Source organism: Podarcis muralis, chromosome 12 (assembly GCF_964188315.1).
Source record: "Podarcis muralis chromosome 12, rPodMur119.hap1.1, whole genome shotgun sequence".
Classification (NCBI taxonomy): Eukaryota; Metazoa; Chordata; class Lepidosauria; order Squamata; family Lacertidae; genus Podarcis; species Podarcis muralis.
Genome location: NC_135666.1, coordinates 52,139,609 through 52,158,147, shown reverse-complemented (window position 1 = coordinate 52,158,147; position 18,539 = coordinate 52,139,609). Strand labels below are relative to the sequence as shown.

The 18,539-nt window shown below is 44.0% G+C and overlaps 2 protein-coding genes across 9 annotated transcripts in view; one reads left to right on the top strand and one right to left on the bottom strand.

The window, feature by feature from the left end:
* Window positions 1–5,941, top strand: part of UBP1 (upstream binding protein 1) — a 30,631-nt gene extending 24,690 nt beyond the window's left edge. For all 4 annotated transcript variants that reach the window (XM_077916434.1, XM_028750691.2, XM_077916435.1 and 1 more), the window contains 3 exons: window positions 908–1,050; window positions 1,650–1,701; window positions 4,237–5,941. In XM_077916434.1, coding sequence (XP_077772560.1) covers window positions 908–1,050; window positions 1,650–1,701; window positions 4,237–4,274 — 233 coding nt within the window. In that variant the 3' untranslated portion in view covers window positions 4,275–5,941. The remainder of the gene's footprint in view (window positions 1–907; window positions 1,051–1,649; window positions 1,702–4,236) is intronic.
* The window catches only part of FBXL2 (F-box and leucine rich repeat protein 2), a 31,747-nt gene continuing 18,246 nt past the window's right edge, over window positions 5,039–18,539 (bottom strand). For 2 of the 5 annotated variants that reach the window (XM_077916436.1, XM_028750695.2), the window contains exons 11-16: window positions 13,981–14,041; window positions 12,871–12,915; window positions 12,645–12,701; window positions 12,125–12,337; window positions 11,200–11,310; window positions 6,430–8,909 (exon numbers count right to left, since the gene is read on the bottom strand). In XM_077916436.1, the coding sequence (XP_077772562.1) occupies window positions 11,203–11,310; window positions 12,125–12,337; window positions 12,645–12,701; window positions 12,871–12,915; window positions 13,981–14,041 (484 nt within the window). In that variant the 3' untranslated portion in view covers window positions 6,430–8,909; window positions 11,200–11,202. Of the gene's footprint in view, window positions 6,057–6,429; window positions 8,910–11,199; window positions 11,311–12,070; window positions 12,338–12,644; window positions 12,702–12,870; window positions 12,916–13,980; window positions 14,042–18,539 lie in introns of those variants that run through there. The other 3 variants (XR_013390257.1, XR_013390258.1, XM_077916437.1) reach the window with 3 other exon arrangements.

Here is an 18,539-nt window from a genome sequence, read left to right as displayed (position 1 = left end):
GGCCAAGGGAGCCGGTGTACAGCTTCCGGGTCATGTGGCCAACGTGACTAAACCGCTTCTGGCGAACCAGAGCAGCGCACAGAAACGCTGTTTACCTTCCCGCCGGAGTGGTACCTATTTATCTACTTGCACTTTGATGTGCTTTCGAACTTAGTTACATCCTGTTTGGATCCGTAACACGGTCTTTGTGGGCTGCTTTTGGAAAGTTCTCAGAAGCTTCAACTGGCTCAAAGAGCTGCAGCCAGATTGCTGACCATATGGACTGCCGCCTTAGAACAGCTTCACTGGCTTCTGGTCTCTTTGTGGGCACAATTCTGTGCTGTTTATGCCCTGGAAAGCCCTACATGGCATAGGTCCAAGCTGTCTGAAAGACCGTATTCCCTCATACAAACCTGCCCGTTTTGAGCTCTTCAGGGGAGCCTCTTCCCTCGGTCCTGCTACCCTCACAGGCACATTGGGTGGGGATGTGGGAAAGGACCTTCTCAGTGGCTGCTCCCAGACTCTGGAATTGGCTCCTTGGATTTGTCCTCCTTGTTCCAACAGGCTTTCGGGCACTGACTGTGAGCTTTCAATGAAAGGGCTAGTGCTGTGTTGTTTTTATTATAATTAATTGTATGTTTTAAACAGATTTTATATCTGTATAGAATTTTAATTCTATCGTTTATTTTTTTATTATTGTTTTCACCAGGTTTTTAATTATTCTTCTTTTTATCTTGAGTCCTGTCAGGGAAAAAGGCGGGTTCTAAATGGATATAATTAATAATAATAATACATTGATTTGTTTCTTTTGTGAATGGCATTTAGTTTTTTAGAATAGATTCTAGTAACTTTCACAAAGAAAATAGTGGTGGGAAGTCTGTGCTGAAGGAACACTGCAAGAGTACTTTAAAAGATATTTTTATTTTAGTTTATCATGCAATCTACTTGGAAGAAATGGCTGCCTCCGAAGTCATGCGCAAACTTGCGTTGGTGTTCAATATTCCTTTGCATCAGATCAACCAGGTTTACAGACAGGGTCCTACTGGCATCCATATTCTCGTCAGTGACCAGGTAAATTACATTGTTTTCAATATATCTATATACTGGGCCCTCGGGTGAAGGGTTAGGACAGCCATGGGCATGTTGTTCATAGTAGCCACCCATACCCCAGGTCCCTGCTGTCAGAATGGAAGCCATTTAAACTTCTTTTTGAGGTCACTCTTGAACCTCCCATGAGCCTTATTTTTTAAATAATCTCTAGAGTTCACAATGCCTTGTTTCTGTGCTTGTTTAAATTATAGCATATGTCAGACACAAGGTTGCCCCCAAAAAGTTTGGGGCAAATTTTATAATGGTGCTGCTGAGCCAACAAATGCAAAAAAAAAACCTTATCAATAAAACATGGACACCCACACACGGCCACATCACTGTCACTCGTCATTGAGCACAGTAGAGTTTTATTAAAAAAAAAATACCATGCAAACATAATAATGGCACTTTTTTACTAGAGCGGCAGTATTGAAATGAGGAGAGCGAACACTGAGGCTCAGGTTGCTGCTTGTAAAACAGCTTGGCTCTCCTTGTGGCAATTTTGGGTGATGCATGAAAGTTGGGTACACTGCTATGCATGTTTCCAGCATGTAGCTGCATTTAATTGTCTTTCTTCCTAGATGGTTCAAAACTTTGAAGATGAAAGCTGCTTCTTAGTTACCACAATAAAAGGTATGCTAATAATAATAATGACAATATCTAGTGTTGAAAATGATACCCTTAGCTTAGTTTTAAAAACATGTGATGCACTGGCTTCCCTGCATTTCTTACTTACCAGTAGTTTTTTGCTGTATATTAAATTAAAGCAGACTTGCATTTAAATGTTTTTACATTCTGTTTTTAAATACCTTCCATTATTTGTGTTCTGAAATTGAATATGTTTTAAAGTTGCAACATGCTTCTCCTGAACTTGGGACTACTTTCAATCACTCTGTATGCTGTCATTTAGACCAGTGTTTCCCAACCGGTGTTCCGCGGCACACGAGTGTGCTGTCAGACGTTGCCTCGTGTGCCGCGAGATGCCTGGAGGGAGGCGGGCGAGTCGGGCGGCGAGAGGCGGGGCGGCGAGGAGAGGCCGTGCCTCCTGCTGCTGCCTGGCGCTCCTCCTCGCAGCCGGCAGCGCTGCCTGGGCGCCTCCGCGCGACTCTGCCTCGCTGGGTTTGGTCTCCCAGCAGAGACGGGTCACACGCGCCCCTCCCTCCCTCCCTCCCTCAGCCTGCGCGGAGGGAGAGCCAGAGAGAGGCATCGCTCCTGCGCGGCGGGAGAAAACTTTCACTTTTGTGCGTCCCTCCCGGCGTGACGCTGCGCGCTGACGTCACGGGGCGGGGCTTTAATGGTGGTGTGCCGCGAGATTTTTTTTCAGTAAACAGGTGTGCCGTTGCCCAAAAACGTTTGGGAAACACTGATTTAGACATCATTCAGTAAAAAAAAAGGAACTACTAAAGTTACACTTGAAAAATGTTTTCAAAGTACAGTGGTGCCTCGCAAGACGAAATTAATTCGTTCCGCAAGTTTTTTCTTCTTGCGAGTTTTTCGTCTTGCGAAGCACGGTTTCCCATAGGAATGCATTGAAAATCAATTAATGCGTTCCTATGGAGACCGCCTTCAGACCAGGTCCAGGGACAGTCTGTCCCCAGACCTCTTCTGAAGGCTGGCGGGGGGAGAAGGACTTTTCTCCCCACCGCCAGCCTTCAGAACAGCCTTCTGAAGGCTGGCGGTGGGAAGAAAAGCCCTTCTCCCGCCGCCAGCCTTCAGAAGAGTTCCCGCAGGGCTGCCTAGGCTGCGGATAGCAGCATGCTGCCCCGGCGAGGGGCGCTCTGCAGGAATTCCCCGCAGGGCTCTCCAAGCTGCGGATAGCAGCCTGCTGCCCCGCACAAGGGGCGCTCTTTAGCAGAGCGCCCCTCGCGCGGGGCAGACATTCACAGCTTGGGGAGCCCTGCAGGACTTCCCCGCAGGGCTCTGCAAGCTGCGGATAGGGGCAGCAGGCTGCGCGCCTTCTCCTCCTCCCACCACAAGCCTTCAGGACAGGTCTGGGAACAGAGGAGAAGGTGCGCTGCGCTTCCCCGCTGTCCCAGGAGATTTCCCTATGGGCTTTCGTCTTGCGAAGCAAGCCCATAGGGAAATTCGTCTTGCGAAGCCTCTAAAAATCGGAAAACCCTTTCGTCTTGCGGGTTTTTCGTTTAGCGAGGCATTCGTCTTGCGGGGTACCACTGTACCGTATTTTTCGCACCATAGGACGCACTTTTTCCCTCCTAAAAGCAAGGGAAAATTTGTGTGCGTCCTATGGAGCGAATGCAGGCTTTCGCTGAAGCCTGGAGAGTGAGAGGGGTCGGTGCGCACCGACCCCTCTCGCTCTCCAGGCTTCAGGAAGCTATCCGCTAGCCATGGGAGACCCAGCTCTCCTACGGCTAGCGGAGTGCTGTATTAATCCCGAAGCTTGGGGCGTGCGGAGCTCAGCGCACCCCAAGCTTCTGGGTGCCGGCAAGGTCTCCACTAGACCTTGCCGGCACCCAGAAGCTTGGGGCACGCTGAGCTCCGCACGCCCCAAACTTCGGGATTACGCTCCGCTAGCCGTGTCTAGGCTGCGGATAGCAGCCTGCTTCCCGGAGCGTCGGGCACCCTGAAAGCAGAGCGCCCGGCGCTTCGGGAACACATCCGCAGCATGCGGAGCCTTGCAGGAGTTCTCCACAGGGCTCCCCACGCTGCGGATAGCAGCCTGCTGCCTGGCGGGTAGGGCCCGCTGAAGCAGAGCGGCCCACGCGCCAGGCAGACATCAGCCAGCCCCACAAGCTCGGGGGACAGCAGGGAGGCGCAGCGCCACTATCCCGCTGTTCCTCGACCTGGTTCGGTTTCCCTGACCTGCTTTTGGGGGGGGGGAATAAAGGGAAATTTTTTTTCCTTTATTTCCCCCCCCCAAAAAACTAGGTGCGTCCTATGGTCCGGTGCGTCCAATCGTGCGAAAAATACGGTATTTTATTTTTGCTGAATGACGTCTTTCCAGAATTGTGAGATACTTAGGCATAAGAACTGATGACATCTGTCTTCGTAGAGTAGAATAAAAACTTATTTCAAGGTCTTCTGGAACCCATAGTTTGGCAGTTCAGTGAGCCCTAGAAAATACTTTTAATAGCTTTTTATATTTATGTGCTTTCATTATAAAATTTTATTATAAATTGAAATAATGGCTCCTTCTAATGTTATCTACAGCTGAAAATGGCGAAGGCTTCCATATAATTTTGAAGTGATGTTGCCATACAATATAATGGACTGATATTCCAGTATAGAATGAAGTCATGCTCAAGAATGACAAATAACATCGTTTCTTCAGGGATCTGACTTCACCGTATAGAATGTTTCATATTGAAAACACAAGGTGACCTTTCTAATGAGCTGTTTAGTAGATGAACTTCCCACTGCCATAGCCAAAAGTCCTCATAAGAGGTAACAATGCCGGAATAGCTAACGTACAGGCATGGAAAAAAACAAAGGAAACAAAAGGTGTTTGCCCTTTTTAAAATTAAGGCAAGCTATGGCCAGTAGATGCAGTTTGTAGAAGCGTTACTGCTTTCCTATTACACTGTATCCAGTTTGAATGTAAACTTATTCTGGGCATTTACCTTTCTGTGCCAGTTTGTCTATTACTCGCTTGTACCTTTATGCTGATTTTATTTTTTGCTGTTAGCAGAGCACATAGTAATTTGTGTGGAAATAAGTAGTAAAAATGATAGCAATCAGGTTTTGGGTCTTGAGAGTAAAGCTGTCAAAACAGCATCCTCTGTGTAAATTGTGTATAAGCGTGAATGTAAGAAGTGTAAATGTCAAAAGGTGGACTTACTGAAAGTCCTAGCCAGATGAAAATTAAGCATGCAGCAGACCGCATCATCATCAGTACCTATTTGAGAGGATAAGAAGAAATCCTGTGAGGTACAATACTTTGCTTTGTAATAGGCATGTTACAGAAAATCTGCCTATGCATCATGTCTTTTTTAGTTTTTCTATAAAGCACTACTGCAGCATTTCAGTGTTTCACTTTTTGAACCACACTATTATTAATAGTAGTGAGTTGGGACTTCCTCATGGAGAAAAAGGGAATGTCACTGGCACCAAGGGACTATTCTGAAGCATTAAGCAGAAATCTACAAATCAAACGTTGATTTTGTTTACCGCTCTAGTTGAAGACCAGGATCTTCCCATGTGTGAACTGTTCGTTGCTTTTTTTCTCTGACTGTTGTGGAAAACCATAGTTACAGTGCCTCTTCCATACAACCAAATACTTGATTAGCAGTTGCACAACTGAATGAATGAGCTGCAAAAATGTCCTTAAATCTTGGCTGAAGAGCAAAGAACTATCCAAGGACAGGTGCACATGTCTGCTCTGCATTAATATAGGTTTGTGGGAGATTCAGACAGAGAATGCTGGTTGTTCCGTCATGGTAGGTGGCTTGCCCCTTAATCAAATAGCTAAAATCTTAACTGATGTATTGAATATTTGAAGGTGGGAAGAGCAGCATGTCAAATACTGTTCTTAATTCCCATTTATAATTATGCCTAGGTTAAGTCTTTATGTTAAGAATGTTTTTTCATTCCTAGAGTAGGATGAGGGCTTACTCCCCACCCCCCATGACCTGGACTATTCTGCACTGATGGGGAAGGAGAGTAGAGTTTGTGAGCATACTTCATTGTTTGAGTTTTTCTTGCCTATAAATTATTTTGGTTGTACTCGGGTGTCTTCAATGGACTTGATGCATCATCTCATTTTTCTAATCTGTGGAGAATCTGAAAAATGTCACTAAATTATAAAAGCTGTACAGTAGTTTGGTTCACTTGGATTTAATTATGGCACCAGCAAATTGCTTTTTGTTTTTAAATAAGATGTATACATTTCAATTTCAGTAAAAACATTTTCCAATAATTGTTGTATCTTTCCTTACTTGCAAAGCAATACTGAAGTGCAGGTGGTGCTGAGATCTTTTTGTTTGGACAGAAGCTTTCCACCCATTTACCGCTACTCATGTATGAAAACTGTGCTGTTGGCAGAAGATTGACTCTTGCATTAATTTGTCTTTCGTGGGGCAGGGGGAATGATTGAAACCAGTCTAAATAGGGATGCCTTTATTTAAATAGTGTACCAAATTTTTTCACTTTGAGCAAGTACCTTTTTAATAACTGGAATTTCATAAACACTTTACCTTATAAGAGTTGAACACATATCAAAACAATTTTGTTTGACAAGCTATTAGATTTTCCCCCGTGACAGCTTAAATTACCATAGACAGATAGCAAATCAGACAGATATGGTCTGCAGACTATTCCTCTCAACAGAAAAAGAAATACATTTTCCATTGTTGGCAATCAATGTAATGCATAATCTAGCTGTAAAGTAGTCTCAAGACATCAGTACCTAGATTTGATTACCCCTTAGCTGAAATGAATCAATTCCTTTAATTTTCAGTGTGCTGTCAACATAGAGTTCAGGGCATACACTGGCTATGTTAATACAGTGGTACCTTGGTTTACAACCATAATCCGTTCTGGAGGTCCGGTTGCACTTTCGCTAATGGGGCATCCCCCCAAAAATGGGTTGTACAGTGATACCTTGGAGTTACAGATGCTTCAGGTTACAAACTCCGCTAACCCAGAAATAGTACTTTGGGTTAAGAACTTTGCTTCAGGGTGAGAACAGAAATTGTGCAGCGGTGGCACGGTGGTAGCGGGAGGCCCCATTAGCTAAAGTGGTCTTCAGGTTAAGAATAGTTTCAGGTTAAGAACAGACCTCCGGAACAAATTAAGTTCTTAACCTGAGGTACCACTGTAATCCAAAAAAAAGGAACACACACTTCTGGGTTTGACATGGTTGTAATCCAAAGCAGTTGCAAACCAAGGTACCACTGTATATGATTTACCATTATATGAATAACCCGTCAGGCTTAGGCATACTGCTTCTCCTCCTGGCATGGTAGTGAGAAGATTGATAATGAAAACTTCTAATCTCACTGCTGCACCAGAGACATGCACAAGTCCCATTCATATAACACAGCAGTGAGGAATAACCAGCTCTCTAGCTGTTCTTCAATTCCAACTTCCAGCAACCGTGGTCAGGATGCTAGAAGCTGCAATATCTTAACATCTGGAGGACCACACATTCTCCCTAATATAATATTACACGGTTTGTGCAACATTAATTGCTTGTGTATCGAGTGAGATATCTAATATGTCAAGCGGAACTTAACCCCTGCCACAGTACCACTGCTTATTTTCAGAAACATTGTATTGAGTTGTCCTAATATTTTTATGTTCTATATATTCATAATATTGCCTTCAAAGATTCCCATGAGACAAAAGCACTGTTCCACCTTAAATGCTTATTCCTTTTCAGCAAAGCCCATGTAACTACTAGACAATATGCCTTTCCTATTTAGAGCCCTACAAGAGTCCTTTCAGAATTTAGCAACTGGCTTATAATTGCCCTTGGGAAACAGCCTCTAGCATTTCTCCAATATAGGAAATTGGAGTGTCGGGGAAAGATGCAGGAGGCATCCATAAAACAGCAGGCAGTATCGTATGGGGCAGGTTTGAATGTTTTAGCCAGTTCCAGGTCTGAACCAGAGACCATATGTGAGGAAGACAAGGAAAACTGATCATACCCTCCAAATCAGTATGGTACAAGACTGAAGGTAAATACCATACTGCACTCCCTTAAATATGGTGGGCATGGATACCTTCTGGAAAGAACATTCATGGTAAGTAACCAACATTTCATTCTGAATAATGGCATACAGGAGGCATCAAGAAAACAATAGGACTTGCTTAAGCTGTCTGCTCAGGGAGGAGCATTACAAGTGACCATTCTAGGATTTTAAACTGTTTTTATTGATAATTTTAATATCTAGTGGTATATAAATTTTGTTAAATAAATCAAGGCAATCCCCCCACCTGAAATGAACAGCATAAAGACAGAAAACATGTCTTATTCTAGTCCAGACAAGACTCTCAAGAAATGGCCAGGAAAGAAAGAGATCCCCCTCTGAAGCACATCCCTTTTCTTATATTTTGATTAAAACATCCCTTAGGGCCTCCTCCCCAGTCACTGACCCTTTAAAGACATACCAGATTGTATTACCATTGTATATACCATTGTGTTAGCTTCAGAGGTCTAAATGGCAAACAAACCAACCTAGTATCTGCTATAAAGTCTAGAGGTCACCAGACAAATTCGAATTCTGTGCACAGTGGTACTTCGGGTTACAGATGCTTCAGGTTACAGACTCGGCTAACCCAGAAATAGTACCTCAGGTTAAGAACTTTGCTTCAGGGTGAGAACAGAAATTGTGCAGCAGCAGCAGGAGGTCCCATTAGCTAAAGTGGTATCTCATGTTAAGAACAGTTTCAGGTTAAGAACGGACCTCCAGAACGAATTAAGTTCTTAACCCGAGGTAACCACTGTAGCCTATTGTCAGTCTCCTGCCAACAGATCCTTCACCCAAAGGAAGGATGCACAAGACAAAATAGAAGCTGTGGAGGAAGTCTGCTGGCCGGTCTTTAACACTGGCTCTGAACATTGCTTGCCTAATCCTTCAAAGAGGTATCCCCATCCCAGGGGACCACTGCCTCCAACAATAGCACTACTACTGGGCCATCATCAAAGGGAAATTTGAACCTGTCCAAGGTCTTTTCTGGAAAGGAATAAAACTTTTCTGCTACTCCTGCAGCCTTCCTACCTTGCAAGGGTGTCGATCAATCAGCACTGACCAGCTTTCGGAACAGTGCCAGAAAGGGAACCTCACTGGAAGAAGAATTTGGAGCTGGAAAATCTGGTGCTTCTCTAGACTATGACTGGGATGTCAAGGTCTGCTTATGATTCCAGATCTAGGGACAATACCCTAGAAAGAAAAGGCACAAAATCATCAGAATGGAGTAACTGGTGTAAGCATCTTGCTGCTGCCATGTGAGACCACTCTTCTTCCTTCTCAGGGGAGTCCTAAGGATTCCTCTGTAGAGAAGGAAGAGGAGCCTCAGACCCTATACCCAAAAGAGGGGAGTCTTTCAACACATCATGGAAAAGTGCCCATAAAAAGGCTTGCATACAGACTCTTGAGCTGCTTTTGTTTCCCATGAGATTTGTTTTGTTCTTTTTTTCCTTTTTTCAACATTGCTGACTCTGGAAGGAGCAGGCATGAAGAGAACCCCTTTTGACCAGAGAGCTAGAACAAATGGCCCGCCCTTCATGGGGCACCTGATGTCATATGGCATCAAGCATGGGAAAGGTGAAGCCATGGTAGCAAAGGAACAATAGGGAGTGCTCCTGATGGTTCCTTTGCAGCTGCCCTGCTACTTTCAGAAGGGAATCTATTCCCCAGAGGCTCCTGGAGCCACAGTCCTTACGCTTCGATGGCTCCTCTCCTCTGACTGGACAGGCAGGATCACATGAAGATCCTTGCTGGGGGACAAATCGCCCCACACTCTCCAGACTGGCCCTGTCTTCCTAGCTAGGCAGATAGGTGTCCCCCCCCCCAGCGCTGAATAAAATTTGGCAACTTTTACATGTGTTTGGTCTATTTCATTTTTCTTCTCAACCTTGCCTTTTCCCTTCAAATCCCCCTTCCCACAATCTTCGTACAGTGCACCAGAGCAGAGATCCAGAACAATTTACGGGCATCAGCTATACACAATTGTTTAGAATTACATTCCATTGAACAAAGGGAAGTTCCTTTGCAGCTGTGGCTATACCTGTTCCATGCTTGATGTCATATGAAGGCTGAAGTTCAACTCTGTATCACATGACAGATTGAGGTTGAATCCTGACAAGACAGAAGTACTGTTTTTGGGGGACAGGAGGCGGGCAGGTGTGGAGGATTCCCTGGTCCTGAATGGGGTAACTGTGCCCCTGAAGGACCAGGTGCGCAGCCTGGGAGTCATTTTGGACTCACAGCTGTCCATGGAGGCACAGGTCAAATCCGTGTCCAGGGCAGCTGTTTACCAGCTCCATCTGGTACGTAGGCTGAGACCCTATCTGCCCGTGGACTGTCTCGCCAGAGTGGTACATGCTCTGGTTATCTCCCGCTTGGACCACTGCAATGCACTCTACGTGGGGCTACCTTTGAAGGTGACTCGGAAACTACAACTAATCCAGAATGCGGCAGCTAGACTGGTGACTTGGAGCGGCCGCCGAGACCATATAACACCGGTCTTGAAAGACTTGCATTGGCTCCCAGTACGTTTCCGAGCACAATTCAAAGTGTTGGTGCTGACCTTTAAAGCCCTAAACGGCCTCGGTCCAGTATACCTGAAGGAGCGTCTCCACCCCCATCATTCTGCCCGGACGCTGAGGTCCAGCGCCGAGGGCCTTCTGGCGGTTCCCTCATTGCGAGAAGCAAAGCTACAGGGAACCAGGCAGAGGGCCTTCTCGGTAGTGGCGCCCACCCTGTGGAACGCCCTTCCAGCAGATGTCAAAGTGATAAATAACTACCTGACATTCAAGAGACATCTTAAGGCAGCCCTGTTCAGGGAAGTTTTTAACATGTGATATTTTATTGTATTTTTGGTTTTTATGGAAACCGCCCAGAGTGGCTGGGGAGGCCCAGCCAGATGGGCGGGGTATAAATAATAAATTATTATTATTATTATTATGACACTGCCTGCTCTGGGGCACTGGGGAGTGTGATAAGCCACTATCTTCTGGGTGCTTCCTGCATACCATTCCAGAGAAGCCGCTTTGTTCAACAGGTTACATTTGCCTTTGCTTGAAGGCAAGTTATAATACTATGGCCTGTTCAGGTTCTGTAGAGCAACTGTGCCAACAGCTAAATACATTTTTGGTTACATGTGTTAAAGGTTTTCCCCAATGATCTTTAATACTTAAACCATGGAGGTGCAACTAACTGTAGGGTTCTACTGTTGGTATTTTGTTCTGATAAACTTGACACTCATATCTCCACACCAGATAGTACACGTTGGCACTGCAATGGCAGAAATGCTAGAGGAGAATAGTCAATCCAAGTGCCAACACTGTTTCATATCTGCATGATATTTTACCTGTAAATTAGCATTGGAATTATGACCAGTGCAGAATTGGATGGTTGGAAAAAACAACAACACATTGTTTTATAGCTTAACCATGGTTGCTCCCAGTCATTCATTCTTTCATCCAACATCTTCAGTGCAACTCTTTACCTGCTAAAGAATAATGCAGCATCGGCAGAGTTGTTGGCGAGTGCCTCCTACAGAAGGAGGCGGAGTTACTGGAGCAAAGTAAGCATGGACTTTCACATCTGGTAGATGAGCCTGTAGGCAAAAATTAATACTCAATGAAGTGGAACAAGTTACCATGCAACTTGCATCCCAATATAGTAAAACATCTGCTTTGCTGCTGAACCCTCCCCTCCCAACAGGACCCCAACCCTCAGTTCTGCATTGCCTTAATAAATCATGTCCACTTTAGTAATTTCACTAAATTGCCAGTCCTGTTCAGACTGCTTAGGCAGTAGTACGGGACTCCAGTTTCCAGGATCCTTTAGCAAACAATCATTACTTGAATTTTTGCTGGAGCTCATTCCAGAACAATCCACTTTTGTTCATCTTGCTCTGCAGAGCTAATAACTGCTAATGAAAAGCAGCCAAATATCCAGAATTCAGCGGCAACAGTATCAAGGTGATCCTGCCAGCCTTCATCCTAGCTTTATGAACTCACAGGAGAACAAAGTGTAGCTGCAACCAAAGCAGTTTTTCCACCTTTTCAAAAAATTCTGTAACCCACTCTGGGACTTTAAGGTGAAGGACGGGGAATTTTTTAAAATAGTATTTCCTCCCAACCCTTGATAGAGACATCTGAAGAAATAAGCTGCTCATTTTTTTCACAAATCCCTTTCTAGGAAGAAAAATGGATATGCTGCTTCTGTTGCAGATGCATGGTGTTCTGCATAAATTTAGACGGCATTGAGTTAAGTATTGTGCACTCTTCCTGAATGACAGCCTACGAATAGACACTTTATTAAATGATACGACACTGGTCTTGGTGTGTATTAAAAGTCATGCCAGGAGCTACCTTGATATATCAACACTGAGGCTCTGCATCTCAGCACAGTTGTGCAGTACGTACTCTTATTCTTTTGATGCCTGCACGGGTGACTTGCTGACAGTCATATAATTCAATTCTTTCTAAGTTGTGGCAATTTTCAAGATGCTCTAGGGTCACGTCTGTGATTAGAAGGCAGTTGTCCAATTCAAGTACTTGGAGTCTTTCATGTCCACATGTGCTGCTGCTCAGATGCAGAATCCCATCATCCGTGATCAGTTCACAGTGGGACAAGCTCTGTAACAAAGATGAGAAATGCAATGTCATTAATGCATATTTCTGTAACGGGTCAAATCCATCTCCTCTCATTTAGGAAAAGGATTTTTTTTTCTGAGATGGGTGACTCCACTTATTCAGCTGGAGACAGGGCTTACAGAAATGTTTATTTCCCTCAAATTTTGACCTGCTTCAACTGAAGAAAGCAGAATTATCCATGGCTCTTGAGAAACTTTCTGTAGATGAAGTGAAATAGAAAGGCTAAACAAAACAGGATTTTCTACCCTTTTTGCAAGTAAAATAAACAAGTAAATAAACAGGAACTTACCAATGCTTGCAGTTTAGGGCAATGAATGGAAAGTTGTATCAATGTGTTATCTGTTATCTAGAAAGAAAGAAATTATATAGAGAACAGTGTCAAACTCAGGGACAGGCAAAAACACATATCAGGTAGTTTTTGTAGTCTGTAGGTTTTTCTGGACACAGAAGAGCATCATCTTTTAATGATACTTTTACTAGATCTGATTCAAAGGCCTTGTACAAATAGGTCTCACCAGAACACATTCTTCTAGGTCCATCTTTTCTAGTTCATGGCAATTCTAAAAGTGAGGAAAAAAAGCATTCTACCATTAAAAACAAGGCTAAACTGAGAACTTAAGATTTTATAAACTTCCAGTATGACGTGTATACTTTATTGACATGTCAGGGGCTGACTAGATGAGGAACAGTTGGATTCAGACTCCTGGTGGTGGACAACCAGACACACCCCGGAGGGAAGAGCTGGGAGGTACTAGACTGGGAGTTTGGAGGACAAGGAAAAAGGGGCGACAAGCAGGTGCCCCAGCACAAAGCAAAGGCACCTCCTGCCAAGCCACCCCAACAATGTTTCTGCTGCCAGCCTGCCAGCTCCTCCCAATCCCAGAGCACGTAACAAAGCAGAGAGCCAAGCAGAGAAAGAAGGTACCTTGGGGCTCACACAAGAGAGGGGCATGAGACAGAGGGGATGGAGTGAAGTGGGAGGTGCAAGACAGTCTGAGCAACGGCTTGCTATGGGGGAGTACACTGTTGGAGTCTCCATGTTTTTTCTGTTCTGATTTCTTAATAAAACAACTAACTTCAAGTTAGCTGGTGTTGCTTTCTCTTTTCTGCTCTGCAAAGCATGCTACGTGTCAGCTCCCTTGACAATACACGACTCATATGTACTGAATATGAATAACTGTGGTTTGTTTTTCCTCTTATCCAAAACAGGCTAAATACTCAGTGGGTGGAGATACAGTGAAGCAACCCCTCCTTAATCTGGAAAATGTATATTAATTTTGCAATCAGCTTTTTTGAGACCTGAAACAAGGGAACCTGACCCTCATGCATAGTTGGGCAAAAGCAAGGTCACAACCAATTCAAGGGTTACCTAGTCAAACTCCCTGAAACAGACAGATTTCCTCCTTATATGCAGATATGTACTTGTGTAAGATACTTTTTTAAAAATGTGTGGTCAATGTGGTACAAGGGCTAGAGATGTGTCTGGCTGTGTGAAATGGAGTTACAATATCCATCCATTTTTTGAAACTTAATCCACCTCAAAGGGTTGTGAGGCTAAAAGTTCTACTATAAGATACTTAGAGGAAGTATGGGATAAAAAGTTAAATAATATTAACCTTACCTACCCGTGCTAGAAGTGCAAAACCAGCATCAGTGAGATGGGAACACCTTGCAGCCTCCAGAATCCTGAAAAATAAACATTTCTGCAGTTGAGAATAATCAGAAAGAAATCCTTGTGATGACACCAGGAACCTAGCATGTGATTCTATGCAATGGAAACAGGAATAAATAATACATCTACTATCCTAGATTATTTTATTATCTCTGTTGGCAATGAGACTACAAATTTCAAGTTCTGCATGACTAAAATCCTGTTTCTATGGCTGATACACTATAAGAACTGAAAATCTTGACTGAGACCTGAAAACATTTTAGTTGAGTCGGGGGGGGGGATGAAGAAGGCTGAAGTCTGTGACAGCTGTCATGTCTTGTGGATGTGGATGGACAGAGGTCATTATTAGCATTCTCTCATCATTACCAACATTCGGCCACACCTTATTGATCACATTCACAGTTCTGATGACCTGGAATTGACTATTTCTTGGAATTCTAAACTGTTGAAGGCCTGAAGCAACCCAGGGCTATAAGCCAGGTGAAGTGTCTCCATCCATTTTTGTTCCTTTCAAGCAATGAACCATCATGCCATAATGTACAGTCATACCTCGTGTTGCGTTAGGTTCATGTTGCATCTTTTCAGCTTGCGAACACGGGAAACCCGGAAGTGTATACTTCCGGGTTTTGCCGCACGCGCAGAAGCATTCTGTGAGCTTTGCGCAGGAGCAGAAGCGCTCCATCGTGCTCTGCACTTGCGCAGAAGCACCACTCTAGTTGCGGACTTTTCAGGGTGCGAATGGCACCCCAGAACGGATTGTGTCTGTAACTAGAGGTACCACTGTACTTAGTTTTTAAATAATTTTTATTAACAGATCAATCAAATCACAAATCACATTAATTCCAAATTACAAAACCGAATTTTAAATTTTTGTTGGGGGTACCCATGCTTCAAGCTCAGAAAGGGTCCAATCATCTCTTATTTCTATTGCTTTGATGTTCACAGTTCTGTCCATTCATCTCTTTATTTTCCTTTAAAAATCATCTTCCAATTTTCTTACTGTTATCGTATTTTTTTCCCTTTCTTTATAACCTCTGAAAGTCTCCACGAGCGAGTTGAACCAAACCTTGTTATAGTCCTGTGTGGATTTTCACATTAATCCAAAAGACATATTCAAACAGCAAACGCCATTTCGACACTTCCATGAAATACTGTCTCAGCGTTTGCTCTTTAACTTTCGCAGGCCTGTTGTTCCGACATCAATCTTTTCTGGGGGTTCTGCCTGATCAGACACAGAGTCAAGTATGATAACAAAGTCATGGCTTTCTCCCTCTCTTGACCGTCAATCCTACAACAGAGTCTGTCATGGCAAATCTCTTTTAGAACTGCATCATCCCAAAAGCCTTCCATTTCTTTTCCAGATCTTTCCCAAAACAAAGCCTTTAGAGTTAGTGATTCATTTCCACACAGTTCATTAATGTATCTCACTTGTTGTCGATTATTGCAACGGTTCTTCTTTGGGGGGGGGGTGTTAGGCAATCACATAGAGGGGAAAAAGTTCCCCCCTTTCCGCCCCATTCCAACATACCGACATCTTTGATGTAGTCCTCTTTGATTTATTTTCCTGTTCAGATCCAACCCGTCGCTCAGCTTCACAGAGGTCGTTTTCAAATTAGCAATCAATACTCCCTTTTCTTCACTCGAAACATGTGCATTTGCTCTTCTCTAATTATTTATCTTGAGCTCCTGCAACTAGGGTTGCGATTAGAAGCAGCGTCCAGGAGAGCGAAAAACTGCATACGAGGGCTTTCCGTCTAGGGCCCTCACCCCCTCCTTCTTTCAAACTCGGAGGTGATTTATAGGCAACCGCAGACGAGGCAGCGTTTTTCCATTCCACCTGGAAAAACCTCGGGAGGCTAATTACTCCCATATTAGCCTCTTAATTACCTTGTATGAGCCGGAGAGATGGTATTGTCGGCCATCTTCCAATGCGCCCCTAGCGGCCCCCCAGTATCACTGTACTTAGGAGGACCAGATTAGGAGACCCAGTTTCAAATTCCTATTCAGACAAGTAGTTCAGTGGGTGTCCCTGGGTCCATCTCTCTTCCCTCTATCTGATCTACCTTACAGGGTTGTTGAGAGAATAAAGGGCAGATGAACCCTGAGCTCCTTGGGAAAAGGGTAGGATACAGATCTAAAAATACAGCTTGGGTGTACACAATTACTTTCTGACAGGCTGCCTCCTGACAGTGTTTGCTGTCCAACAGCACATCACAATAGTGCTATACCCGTTCGCATCCTGAGTAGAATGCAACCCGCAACTGCGCGGGTCGCGATTTGCTCTTCTGCGCATGATGTCATTTTGAGTGTCTGTGCATGCGCAAGCAGCGAAACCCGGAAGTAGCGCGTTCCGTTACTTCTGGGTCGCCGCGGAGCGTAACCTGAAAACACTCAACCTGAAGCATATTTAACCCGAGGTATGACTGTACTACATTGTAGTGTGCCATTTGTACTAACCTTGTGCTAGCTTTTTGGATGCAACCAATTCAGACCATCTAAGTTTGTGATATATTAACTAGCATTGGAAGAATACTGATGGGATGCAATGAATATTATGTAGTTTAAGCTTGCTGCTTTTTTATTTAGGTAAAGTCAGCAAACAGAACTATCTTTTTCTCTCCTTAAATGGGAAATAGGCTGCTCGTTCACTTCCCATCTTGCATATACCAAGTGTTCTGTTTTTGAATCAGCATCATTCAAAACTATATTCACATCACTGATCTCTTATGCTATTGCGAAAGGTTCTATTGTTACAAGAATAGCTTGGTTCCAGTTTCTAGAAAGGCTAGAATACATCTAGGGTAACTTCAAGGAATCCCAAATAGCCTGGAAGAAGTTGCTCATTGTGGTGGTGGCAATGTTTCCTAGTGATTAGTCTGTTTTTATAACAGAACAACCCTTTTTACCTTGTTATGGATGTGTTTTGGAACTTGATTTTACACTGATGATGTGCTGAAGAAAGAGAGTTTAGAAAAGGAACTTTGGCTTTCACCCAGCATGTTACGTTTGTTGATCCATCCCTTGAAGTAGTTTAAAATTAACAATTTTAAAAACTGAAAAAAGCAGCAGGAAAAGAAGAAAAGTGCAGCCATAATCATCAGGAAATAAAAATTGCAAAACAAAATATAAAATGCACCAACCTTTCTATATTCACCTTAAGGGAAATAATGCAGAAATACATTGCAAAGAAAAATTCACCTCCACAAACAGACCCTAAGAAGAAGTGGGAGGGGAACAATATCAGGAAGAGGGAGATGCACAATAAACAGAACTGCCAATAACTATCATTTTTATTTTAAGACTAGCAAGTATCTGAAATTATGTGGGCAGGAGGGAGAGAGAAGGCCCATGTATTTGAGGGCCTCCAGATGGAGTGGGGTCAACGGCGGAGCATATACCTGCGCTGCCCAGGGCGGGCGTGTTCCTGAGGAGGGCATGGCACAGAGGGTGTCCTCCCAGGCACAGAGGGTGTCCTCCCAGGCACAGAGGGTGTCCTCCCAAGCCGCCCATGGAGGACATTCGGTGCACCGCCCACCCACGACTCCCAAGCCTCTCCCAAGCTGTCAAAACAAAGGGGGAAGGGGGGAATGCTGCCGGCAAAGCTCCCCCCTTACCCCGATGGCTCGGGGTGGGCTTGGGAGTTGTGGCTGGGTGGCGTGCCGAATGTCACCTCCCCCTCAGTGAGGGCACCTGGGGCAGTCCACCCCCCCCTTCCTACACCCGAGTGGGATGGGAAATGCATCTGTGTGTGCTCCCTGCAGAGTCTCATTTAATGGAGACTCTGCTAGGAATGGGAAGTAGGCTTTACCTGCAAGTATACCCATACTGATTTTCTTTTTTTGAGGAAAGGGGGAGGTTAGATGCCTACACCCACAGACACTGCTGGACTCATGAGCCTAACCAACACCACTGCTACTCATCTTACTTTCTGTTCCCGATTTTGGAAGATGTCTTATTTTTCCAACTTCTCTTAAATTATTAGCTTATCCTATAAGATTAAGTGGAATCTATCTTCCCATGCTAAAATTATAGGAGAAAAGCTGTTCCCCCTACCATGCAGCTTGGTTCTCTTTCCACACTGTCCCTAGTGATGTATAAACAATGTTTTGCTTGCCCATCCTCCTAAATCTTTATATGAATGTCTGGGGGAAATGCACAATTACACATTCCAGGCAAAATATACAAAGAAAGCAGAGAAAGATGAGGGAAGGGTTAAAGATAAATCACTACTTGCATATTGTGGTCTAATTAGCAATTCCACACTTTTTTCAAATGGGTGGCTCTGTTAAGTCTATTGCAGCAAAACAACAAAGTTTTGTGGCACCTTCAAGGCCAGCAGATTTATTGTAGAATGAGCTTTTGCAGACTACAGTCTACCTTTGGCACATTTAAGTTAACAATGAAAAATATTAAATCTAATCAGGTCTCAGAAATTTATCTGTAATCTAGGATTACATTTTCTGTTAGTTTTCAGGAATATGCAAATTTCAATATATGTGACTTTAAAAATAC